This window comes from Coccinella septempunctata, chromosome 2, assembly GCF_907165205.1.
Source record: "Coccinella septempunctata chromosome 2, icCocSept1.1, whole genome shotgun sequence".
In the NCBI taxonomy this organism is placed as follows: domain Eukaryota; kingdom Metazoa; phylum Arthropoda; class Insecta; order Coleoptera; family Coccinellidae; genus Coccinella; species Coccinella septempunctata.
This window is the reverse complement of record NC_058190.1, coordinates 15989294-16001865: the sequence shown is the minus strand read 5'-3', so window position 1 is coordinate 16001865 and position 12572 is coordinate 15989294. Positions and strand designations below refer to the sequence as shown.

Genomic DNA, 12572 nt, shown 5'->3' with positions numbered 1-12572 from the left:
GAAGTCTCAAACTGTTTCAATTCCCACTCTGAAAGTCTAAAATTTACCTTAGAAGTGGAAGACAGCGAACAGAGTGTACCCTTCTTAGATACAAAAGCTCAAAGATAAAATAACGTAATAAAGTTGAAATGGCATAGAAAAGAAACACATTCTAAGAAAATGATACACTACAACTCGAATCATAATGTAAACACAAAAATAAATATAATAAAACAAATGAAACAAAGAGTAAACAAAATATGTCACGAATCATGTTGTTGTCAATATTCAAAGAAAATGGATATCCCAATGGAATTTTGAAGAAATTGTTGTTCTCCAGCCAGAAAACAGAAAATCAAATTGAAATAAATGCGAACACATTATTTCAAAGTCACGAACAGGTTGTAATAAAATTCGCCTCTGTGATGTATTCTGTTTATTTTTCGAAATAAACTTATTATTATTATTATTATATTATATATCAAATCGTAGAGTCATTCGGGGCAACTGTGCGCACTTTTGCCTTTCAAGCCATACCCTGTTTCAAATATTGAAGCTAGAAAAATTAAAACATATTCATAAGATAGACAATTTTCTAATCTATAAGAAAACATCAAAAAGCAAACAAACAAAAACGTTTTCTTTCCGCAAAAAAGAATTTAATAGAGAAAGTCGGAGTGCATTCACATGCCCCGTATTGCGGGTAAGTGTGCGCACCCTCACGGGGTAAGTGAACGCAGTGCTTAGTGAACCACACAATCAAAACAAATTACAAAATAATGTCATCAAAATGTTACAATATTAGAGAAATGCTTTTTATTGTCAATACAGAAGCGCCTTTTTACAAGCAGTGCATTATTATTGTTCGTGCCACAATTCTTGGTGAACACAACACTTGATACATTCCCCTGTTGGTGGCTCTTCATATTTTTCTGAACAAAAAGGACAATATTGATCGAGTCTTAACCAAGAAAATCAACAATGTCATAATTTATTCCTTACTGAACTAATGCCCATATTATGAATCTATGCGCATACTTACCCGCGCACACTTTCCCCAGTAAACCAAAATTTGAATTGACGTTCTTATAGAGTTTAGCAGCTAAGAAAACCTAAAAATTTTTATTATACATTTAGAATAAAATATTGTTTAACACTGAGGGATTCGGAACTTGGATCGGGCAGAATGTGGAGAGATGCTAAAAATTAACAAGAAAACTAGTGAATTTGATTGATTGCAAATAAAAAGTTAAAGATACGTGGCACGGCGTACTCCTATGAAAAACTAATATGGCGATTCTGCGGCCTTGGTTCACCCAAATGAACCCCTCTCTCATACATTGCATAGTCGAGATATACGCACTGCGCACACTTACCCACTGCGCTCAGTTACCCCGAATGACTAAACTAAAAAACATATTCAGACATGAAAATGTTAAAATTGCTGTATATAATCCGGTAACTGTAAGGAATTTATATAAAAAATTAAAAGATTCCGAAAACATTAAATAGTAATGTAGTAAAGAACAACTCAAATAAAAAATAAAAGTAGTTTTTCAATCAACCAGTTTACTAATTTAGCGATTAATGATCTCGAAAATTAACATGCTCCCTTTGCTTGCACGTTAAAATATCACAATCATTAATCATTAATAACCTAATTGATTGAATAACTATTTATATTTTTCATTTAACTTGTCCTATACATTGTAAATGTTTGAAGGGATCAATAAATAATTATTAGTATTATATCAAAGTATTGAAAATAAACACCCTTAAATACGAGCCAGTGGTCGTGTTAATTTTTTATTCATGTGAAACTTTTGTTTAAAGGTGGACTTCCTCTTGCCTTCAAACTTCCTTAAATTATTTTGACTTGAATTGATGCAAGATGATTTTTCGATGAAGAATTCAACATTCTTGTGGTTATCCGTAAATTTCTTCGATAGAGGCGTATTCCCTACGACTGCATTAGATGCATTTCATCTTCAGGTTGATTATGCTGAAATCTACAACTTTTGTAACGTCTTCAACCTCTAGCCAAAGAAGATAACCAACATTAACTCTCCTTAAGTTACGGCATATGATGTGGCAATAATTCAATTTTCTTCCATAGTAAAAACTAGCTGACCCGGCAAACGTTGGTTGTTTTGCCATATAAATAATTTCCATGTTGTATCATAAAAAAATAGAAATTAAAAATTTTGTCTAAAGAATAAAAAAAAAATTTAGGGGTGGACTACCCCTAACATTTAGGGGGATGAAAAATAGATGTTGGCCGATTCTCATAGATAGCTGACCCGGCAAACGTTGTTTTGCCATATAAATAATTTCCTAATGATTAAATTACTAAAATGGCTATTAAAAAATAAGGGTTGATCGTAGAAGGGTGAAAATTGAGGATTGTATGTATTTTTGTATGTTGTATCATAAAAAAATAGAAATTAAAAATTTTGTCTAAAGAATAAAAAAAAAATTTAGGGGTGGACTACCCCTAACATTTAGGGGGATGAAAAATAGATGTTGGCCGATTCTCATAGATAGCTGACCCGGCAAACGTTGTTTTGCCATATAAATAATTTCCTAATGATTAAATTACTAAAATGGCTATTAAAAAATAAGGGTTGATCGTAGAAGGGTGAAAATTGAGGATTGTATGTATTTTTGTATGTTGTATCATAAAAAAATAGAAATTAAAAATTTTGTTTAAAAAATACAAAAAAAAATTTAGGGGTGGACTACCCCTAACATTTAGGGGGATGAAAAATAGATGTTGGCCGATTCTCATAGATAGCTGACCCGGCAAACGTTGTTCTGCCATATAAATAATTTCCTAATGATTAAATTACTAAAATGGCTATTAAAAAATAAGGGTTGATCGTAGAAGGGTGAAAATTGAGGATTGTATGTATTTTTGTATGTTGTATCATAAAAAAATAGAAATTAAGAATTTTGTCTAAAAAATACAAAAAAAAATTTAGGGGTGGACTACCCCTAACATTTAGGGGGATGAAAATTTCATCAAAATCGGTCAAGCCGTTTCGGAGGAGTATGGTAACGAAAACTATGACACGAGAATTTTATATATTAGATAAATATATTTAAAAACTGATGTCTTGTATTTTCCATGCATATAAGATTTGGTATGCCTTCAATCAGTAAGTATAAACTTTCGACTTCATATTTTTTAAACTGATTCGACATTGTGATAAAATGCGTAATGACTGTGACTTTTACGTGAAACGGACAACATAGCGCTGATTTAAAACGGAAAAATGTTTTGACAAGCGTCATAACCCCACATTTTCGTACTATACAGAGTGGAATGTATCAAATTTCCATGGCGATCCGAGTGCTAAAATAAAAGTGAATGGAGTATAGTCATTATTTCCATAGGTTGTCCATTTGAATACTTATTATACATTATATAACTACGCACCTTTCACTCCACGTCAATTAATTAATGAATTATAAGATACACATAATTGAGATTTAATTTAATAATAGAACATAAAGCAGGGACGATTCAAGTATCGAAAGGTATATGTGTTGCGGGATCTAGTAAGGTAATTTTTATCAAATTATCAGAAATGTCCTTGTGTACTTGTCTATCTTATTGAAAATAATAAATAAAAACAAAAAATTTAAACTTCAATGAATTATCTAGTTTCACTGATAGCGTATTTTATTGGTATACTACATAGTATTGTACTAGATCAGGATATTTTGAAATTGTTGCAGATATAACATGTACTCAATGCGAAGGTACCAGTTCAACTAATGGAATCTGCGATAATATCGAATTCCATTGGTGATATTAGGATTAGATCTCTTGGAATTATTGCAATGGCTCCTCTACACTACTCGCGAAGTTCCTCGGCTAAGTACTCTAGGAAGTTTGGCGAAGTCCGAAGTGCGACGCTATAACACACTCGTTCAACTTCCCGAAGCTCATTCGCTCTGACTTGCCGATAGCGTGCGTACTCTGGAAATTGTTTGCTTGCATTTGAATACCGATCCCAAATCGCTGTCCATGTCCAATCAAAAGCAATACAAACCAAACCGGCCGATACCTATACATCGTCGACTCCGGTACCAGATTTAAAGGACGCTTGTATCTTTCTACAATAGCCCCCTTCTTTTTTCAATTCTTCAACGGCAATACAGCCTCCCAAGGTGTCGCGGATGCGCACCCAAGCATCATTAATTTTTTTTTATCCTTATGACATGACATTTGTCATTGGGATTCCAAATGATTGTTCCCGTTTGCAGTATTTCCAGAAACAACATAATTTGCTCCTGGGTCCAGTGGAGATTGCTCCTACTCGCATTGTTCAAAAAATAATGCACCAGCACAGACGAAGTCGGCACGGAAGCGGCGGAATTTTTATGGAGGTATCGCACATATATCATCGGAATCGCCGGAAGAATAGGTTAGTTGGGAATATGTCTTCAAGCGCCGGTGAGAAAATTGCGATTGCTCCGGAAGAAGAAAATTTTCGAAAAACGTAGGAGGTGTTGACGAATGTGGATTAATGATATAAACATGAATGTATTATAGAAAAAAGAAGGTTTTGGAGAATATGTACTCTTATTCAGTCCTATTTTAGTTCTTCAATTGGAATCCATAAGAGGAGCCACTGAAGAAAAGTGATAAATTATAATTCCATCCCACAGTTTTCGTGAAAATTCATATTTCTGCCCTGCTTATTGGAATGACTACGGTCATACAACAAATGAGCTGCTGTAGGTAGAGACTTGCAAAATGACGTAGATGCCGCGGAAATCTTCGATTGGTATCGCACATATTTCGGGATCGGCTGGAACGGCACGCATGGGTCGGAATTTAATCCTCGTTCCTCCATTCCCGTCGGATGCGATGCGATGTATGTGCGCTAACCTAAGTGAGCTACTTTGTCTCGTGAATTTGAAGTCGGCCGAGTAATGTAGAGAGGTAGGTACTTCAGGAACGCACTTCGCCAACTTCGGGCCCTTTGACTCGGGCGCAAAAACCGACGACAAATGGAAGTCGAGCGAGGCGAGCTAAAGTTTGACGAGGTAAGCCGAGGTGCCTCTATACACTATCGTATTCGTTCAACTTCGCGAGTAGTGAAGAGGAGCCATAAGTTAGAGGTTAACTCGTAACATAACCAAACTCCCTTGCTACAAAACTTGCTGTGACTATTCGTGTTTCGTGCTGTGATGACTGAGTTGTGTTGAGTGAATGAACGAAGAAAATCTTTGTGAATGAATTTTGAGTATTATTCATTCAACGTAACCTAACTCTATAATCTTTGTCTACTCTAATATAAACTAATGGTGCACATTCGCATTAACGATCACTGTCAATATTTCGCCGCACTTCTTACTACGGGATTAGCATTCTAGAGTAATAATATACAGGCTGTTCTACAAGCTCTATGACAAACTTTGGCACAAGGTGAAAGTGCTTCTTTTGACTTTTTTTCTTTCTATGAACATAGATCCGATTCGTTTTCGTTTAGGAGTTACAAGCATTTGAAATTTTTTTTTCATGTTTTGATTAAGTAGGCCGACGGAAAATATCGGTTGATATTTCATATAATTTCATTCCATATAAACATTATCTGAATAATTCAGAAAATAGTTTTGTGCCCAATTAAATAAATAGTACTATAATTCTTCGATATCAAGATTGGCGACCCAAGTCGTATATGTGTGAGCCACTTTAGGTGATAATAAAATGACGCAATGACGTCGAATCTATTACAGAGAATGACTCGCATACCTCTCCATTGATGGCTACGGTGTATCAAAACAGAAAATTTCGTGTAACTCAAAAACTAAAATGGTGCTGTCAAAGATTTATACGGCAATAATTGGCACTAATGAGGTACTAAATATTTGACATAGTTTCAGAATTAGTGCTTCCAACTTTTCTATAACTTCACTCTTGTTCAAAAAGCATCAGGCTATTACTGTAAACATAAAAAGGATATCGCATCCGTTTTAACGGCACTCATAGGCAATAATTAGGCACTAATTATTGCAACAAAAATTTTCACGATATTCCAATATGTTGGTGCTGAGCGTGAAGTCAGCACCAAAGGAAATAACCTGTGATATTATGAAAACCGTTCATTTTTTTCCATTGGTTCCAGAAGCACTAATAGGCACTAATTAAGCATTAAATATCAGTGTACAAATTTCATCGTAATTCGAAAATGTTGGTTCTGAGCGTGAAGTCAGCTGGTGCTGACTTGAACTTGAATTATCAATTTCTCAAAAACTACAATGGTACTGTCAAAGATTTATACGGCACTAATGAGCACTAATTAGGCACTAAATATATGACATAGTTTCAGAACTTCACGCACCCGATCAACTCGCGCCGAAAGACGATGTTTCTAGCATTGAAATTCATACATTTTCTCATTTTGTTCCAGGTGGATTTCACCCGCAGCACTTTGGGCATACATTATATACATTGTTGAGACTTGCTTTGTTGCTCTTGTATTCAAGGAAAGATTCATGTTAATTTCCCAAGGGGGTAAAAGATTCGATGAGTATATTTACGGAATAATTTTTCTGAGCATTATGATACCACATTTTCTTTTGCCTGTCGGTGCTTGGACAACAGGATCAGAAGTAGCCATATTCAAAAATATGTGGACGAGATTTCAGGTTGTGTTATTAATATAATAATATAATAATATATATATATATATATATATATATATATATATATATATATATATATATATATATATATATATATATATATATATAATATAACTAATATAATAATTGAATAATTTTACTTTTTATAGACGAACCATTTCACTTCACTCATTTTTAACTCAATTTTAACTTATTTGTAAATACAATGATTATTTGAAAAGATCTCAATTTATATAATCCATTTAGGAATGATCAACATCTCAGGTGACTAAGGAGAATCGAATTTAAGTTGGTAATAGCCCATAAGCTAAGATATTGTGTTGCGAAATTCAGGTTGTGATTGTGAATAAACAGTGATCTTTAGACTTATCATGATAATAAATACTCAGACCGACGATGATTTCAATTCTGTACTGCTGCTTATGTTCTTGATTTAATCGTACAAATTTCAACCCTAATTGTATCAATTTCGAATGCTGAAAAGGTAAGCGTTCACGGTTCACATCGTACGCAACGCACGGATCCCATTTAAATTATTAATTTTTGGCTGTACGTCCACTGTAACCGCATTGCCGAAACAATCAATCGGAAAGCGAGGATACTGTGTTTCGGAAGTTTCATAGCGAGCGAACTAGAAGAATATCGAAAAAGTTGCTAGATCGAACAATGCTGTCGGCATTTCCCACTAGCCGATGCGTCCGGGCAGTACGTGGCGTATCTGAGGACGAACTTAAATGAGGTATTTTACAAAGCCTACTAATATTCGTTTTATGCGATCCGTGCATTTCGTGCGATGCGGAAATGTGGACGTGTACTTTAACATGCTACCTAACCTTACATAATCGTATTCATTTTGAATGCTGATTAATCTGCTCTGAATTTGAATATTTCTTTTTTTTTTTCGAATACATTTCTAGGTTATACTTATATATTTCAGTTCTGTGATTGAAAATACAGAAAAAAAAACACTTCCAGCTGAGAGTGCATAAACTTTTCACATTCTCAAGATGTTTAGTTTTTATATCCTCCTTCACAAACTTAGTAAATTCACTCTTGATTGATATTTTTTTTACTATTGTTCATGACAAATCAAGATATCAGCTGATATCCTCAAATGCAGATGGAAATGCTTCAATATTTTTTTTTTTTTCAGCTGAAATACTTCAAAATAACTGGTACACCAGTCATTTTCCCTAACTTAGAACTAATAACATATGCTCTGTGCGTCTTATCTTGGGTAGCTGGTATCCTGATTATGCTTGCACAGTATTATCTTCAACCTGATATGCTGCTTTGGCATACTTTTGCATATTTCCACATTTTGGCCATGCTGAACTGCCTGTGTTCATTGTGGTTCATAAACTGCACAGCCAAAGGACAAGTGGCTGAAAGGTTAGCTCAGAAAGTAGAAGACGCTTTAAAGCTGCCGAACTCATCTGAGAGATTATCAGCTTATAGAGATCTGTGGGTGAGACAATTTTCACTAATTTATTTTAAGTTTATCCCGAAATACTTGAAACGGAGCAGCTCAGCTAGTTTTCTATAGTTCATTCAAGATAATCCATTATATGTCAGGTGGATCTATCCCATATGATGCAACAACTCGGAAAAGCCTACTGTGGCATGTATGGTCTCTACTGCATTCTCATTGTCCTCACAACTATTGTAGCTACTTATGGATGTCTGACTGAAATCCTAGACCATGGCTATTCTTTCAAAGAAACTGGATTACTTCTTATTGCGGCTTATTGCTTGATACTTTTTTATATCATATGCAATGAGGCTCATCATGCGTCTAGAAAAATGGGATCAGAATTCAGAAATAGATTGTTGAATGTACATCTCACATCTTTAGATCATAGAACAAGACAAGAAGTTAATATGTTTCTGACTGCCATCGATAAAAATCCGCCTGTCATGAATTTGAATGGATATGCTAATATCAGCAGAGAGCTTCTAACTTCAGTAAGTAGTATAATCTCCCGAATACACGACTGTTGAATTGACCGTCTGTTCCGATATTCCTGAACAGTACTGTCAGTATTTTAGAGACGATGCCTATTGGCCCAGTCGTTCGAGTTCTATTGTTATTCGATTGCGGGCCAGTAAAACCATTGAACTAAAGTTCAAGAGAACTTTAGTTCAATGAGTAAAACCAGCAATATCGGAACAGGCCCTGAATGCAATAAATAGCAGAAATCCTCTTTTACCCGTGCGTAAATCGGAAATGAAAAAAAATTACAAGAAAAACACCGCCTCGGGTTTTTATTTTGATTTCTGGGCTCTGACATATGCCTAAAATGTAAATATGTTAATCCAAACTCCATTGAATGATTAAAATTATTCTGTTCGCTTATTCAGATTAGAAATATTATTCGATAGTGACTGAATGATATAATATTTCTGAAAAACGAGTACAGTTCTTGAGATGCATTCAAATATGGATGATAAGAAAACATTGAAACGGAATAAGATCCCATAAGATAAATAAATAGGTGATTTGATTGTTAATTTCTAAGATTTTCCATAGCATTTTATGAAGATGAAGAATTGAGAGAAATGAGAAAATAGTTTAGAAATATTTCTACTTTTTATGGAAGCGAATAACAAACATTATTGTTCTTGCATTCACATCCCGATACACCGATTGAGGTAATCGTTATGTTTGTATAGTATAGCTTATGGAATGTCGATATCATTCTTCCGGCAAGTTCAGCGTAGACATCTGCTCTGAGAAGAAAGAACAGTACAACTATTCATCCTTTCATCCTCTTTTTTCAGACCTTAACTTCAATGGCCACCTATCTACTGATGCTGATGCAGTTTCGTCTTTCGCTAATGAGAAACGCATTTATCGCCGCGAGGAGGATCATGTTGAGAAACTCTACCATGTCCTGAAGGAATTGTAACAATAGGATAGTTGTCTGGAAAAGAAACTACAAACAATGATACCTTTCTGACATTTCGTCATCCAATAATTTTTATTTGAAGGTATCAATTGTTTTGATATTATCATCAATTATTGTGAACAACGAAAGGAAATATTCGACCATGCAAGTTTTCATCTATTGAAATTAATTCTTGATTTCAATGATGCACGGCTACCTATAATCATATGATAAAGGCGGGCGAAATTTTGAGAATCTTCAGTTTAACTGCATTGTGATTATCAATACATATCTACTGAGTGAAAAATAATTAACAAAATCTACGGTATTTACCATGTTGTAAAAAATATTGGAACAAGACAATTTTCATTTTCTTTCTTTTTATGAAAAATGAAGGAGTTCGTAGTTTTTGCCAGAAAATGATACCATTTTGTTGGTGAGGAATATTTGGTCATTAATGGGGTCTTTTCTTCATAGAAATTAAATTGTTGAACTAAAACTTTTTCTTAGGGTGATAATTAATCAATTAATGAAAGTATCAATTACATATTATTTTCGTATTGTTATTGTGATTTCAATTTCCGATAAATCATCAATAATTAATACCATATGAAGAAAATTTATATTAAGTGTAAAAAGTTCGAATTCATTTTATCCCTATAACAAAGGAAAGGTTGATAAAAAAATCAAATTATCCTCGGCAAACAAAGTTCTCGCCATTTCTGGCTAAAAAGTTACTTTACTATATATCGTTTCAGGTGCCATTTAAAAAACTCAACTACTACCCACCCCTCGTAGGGGGTGCACGAAAAACTACTCAGTTATACTTAAAAAGATACATAATTTCAAATAACAGTTTAGCATTTTTTACGAAATTATTTAGTAAATTCAATAAATATCGAACATATGAATTTCGTACTTCACTTTTCACTCACACTAGTCGCACTGTATAAATATTGTTAACACAATAACATTCAACGCTGCCATGTGAGCTCTGTATAATTTTTCCTTCTTCATTAAATGTTAAATGTTATGTTGTTCATATCAATATGATATACAGGGTGGACCATCCATAACTTTCACCCCGAATTTCGAGCTTTGGGATGGAATAACGAAAGAACGCTCAGACAGATCGAATTTTGTTGAAAGAGGGACAAAGAAGGGTGTTCAAATGAGTTTGATGTCACTACCCCTCTAGCTGCAACCCCTAACAGCTCTCATTTTTGAATAGAGAAAAGGGGTCGAGCAGCACCTTGTTGGAAAGGCAATTCAATTTCCTGCATAATTGTATTTTTTTTCATCGCTTTATTATTATACAGAGTGACTCAGTATTCCATCAATAACTTTCACACGCCGAATTTGGATCTTTGAGATGGGAAAAATGCTCGGACGGGTCAAAAAATGAATTCGATATTACTACCCCTCTAGACGCTACCACTCGGAGCAATTATTTTTGAATAGAGATAATAGGTCGAGTAGCTTTGTTGAAAAGGTAATTCAATTGCCTGCATGAGCGTTTTATTTTTTTTCTTCGATCGCTTAATTATTAAACAGGATGAATTCATTTTTTGACCCATCCGAGCGTATTTTCCATCTCAAAGAGCCAAATTCGGTGTGTGAGAGTTATTGATGGAATACTTCCGAGCGTTTTTTCGTTATTCCATCCCAAAGCTCAAAATTCGGGGTCGGAAAGTTATGGATGGCCCATCCTGTATATCTTGTAGTTATTCGAATACAATTATAAAGTAAGTATATAGTAAGTGAGTGGCCTATTTCTTTATGATTGTTTCATTATGATTCCTGTGTGGTTCATTAGTTCTTTCATTACTTTCATGTGATATTGTAGAAAAACTTATTGTACTTACTAGAACATTGATGTCTTATCAGTAATTTCTGCAATATAAGTTATATATATATATATATATATATATATATATATATATATATGATATATGTTTAGTCTGTACATTTTTGGTAAGCATTTCAAGAACAATAAAATGTCGATAGGACAGAACAGATCCGATCCGAATATTTACCCATAGCTTCCTGAAAATGAAAACATTTCCTTATTACATACATCCACTCAATGTTGATAGACAAATAACACATGTTTGTCAATTCTTCGGATATGTAGCATTCAATAAATTCACGCGTTCCATCTGTGAAGCGGATGCTATTTCCCGAATACAAAATGAAGAATGCAGCGGAATATCTATAGCATGTATAATAGTAGCATCATTAATTAGAAATTCTCATTACGCCGGGACAAAAGCGCCATTGGGCGGCTTCATTCTTCAGATATTGGATGCGCGATAAAATCCAAAGACGTCGCCATTTCAAAGACAAGGTGAACACAATTATATCTTCATTCATGACATTAATTATCATCGTAACATACTTGAGATATTTGTATTCCGTGCGGTGGCACTGGAAGTGATGTTATGGTAACACTCGACATGCTTAGAATTCGTTATGTTGAGTGCTTCATTACATTATTTCACAAGCAATTGATAATCTCGGGAAAAAATAATAGTGCTCAGAGATTCCCCTTGCATTGGGTTCTTATTCGACTGCGTTCTTTTTGTTCTCAATACTCTTTCAACGAAACTCACGATCAGGGGCGCATCCACGAGGGAGAAATTACCTCCAACCCAGAAAAGGATTTTCCTCATTAAATCTAGGTGAGCTAGAATCCACCAACCTGAAAATTTGCATGTAAGAGTTTTCGACAATGAACGTTCTCCGAATATTTTAGTTGAACCATGTTTTTGACTATAAATAGGGTGATTCACCACGGTGGCTTATTGGATGTTTATGGAGAACTTATCAGAATTTTGTGCTAAAAAATTGGATATTGGGATTTTCGACAATGAGTTTTCCCCTGAAATAATTTTAGACCTCTGCAACTTCCGGTTATACCCGAACCAGTCTTCTACTTTCTAATTTGAAATGACACAACCAGTAGTATATAAATTTGCATCATGAGATGGCTGATTTGATGACAATTTCGACATTGTACTACCTTAGATATGAACTCAACGGTTT

At 34.4% G+C, this 12572-nt stretch overlaps 2 protein-coding genes across 3 annotated transcripts in view; one reads left to right on the top strand and one right to left on the bottom strand.

Annotated features, from left to right (window-relative positions):
- LOC123306526 (gustatory and odorant receptor 22-like) overlaps positions 1 to 10159 on the top strand; it is a 49535-nt gene extending 39376 nt beyond the window's left edge. Inside the window, exons 3-6 of the mRNA XM_044888571.1 lie at positions 6405 to 6642; positions 7793 to 8107; positions 8215 to 8604; positions 9421 to 10159. Of these exons, the coding sequence (XP_044744506.1) occupies positions 6405 to 6642; positions 7793 to 8107; positions 8215 to 8604; positions 9421 to 9537 (1060 nt within the window). The 3' untranslated portion in view covers positions 9538 to 10159. The remainder of the gene's footprint in view (positions 1 to 6404; positions 6643 to 7792; positions 8108 to 8214; positions 8605 to 9420) is intronic.
- LOC123306524 (thrombospondin type-1 domain-containing protein 4-like) overlaps positions 1 to 12572 on the bottom strand; it is a 728470-nt gene that overhangs the window by 551444 nt on the left and 164454 nt on the right. The window lies entirely within an intron of this gene.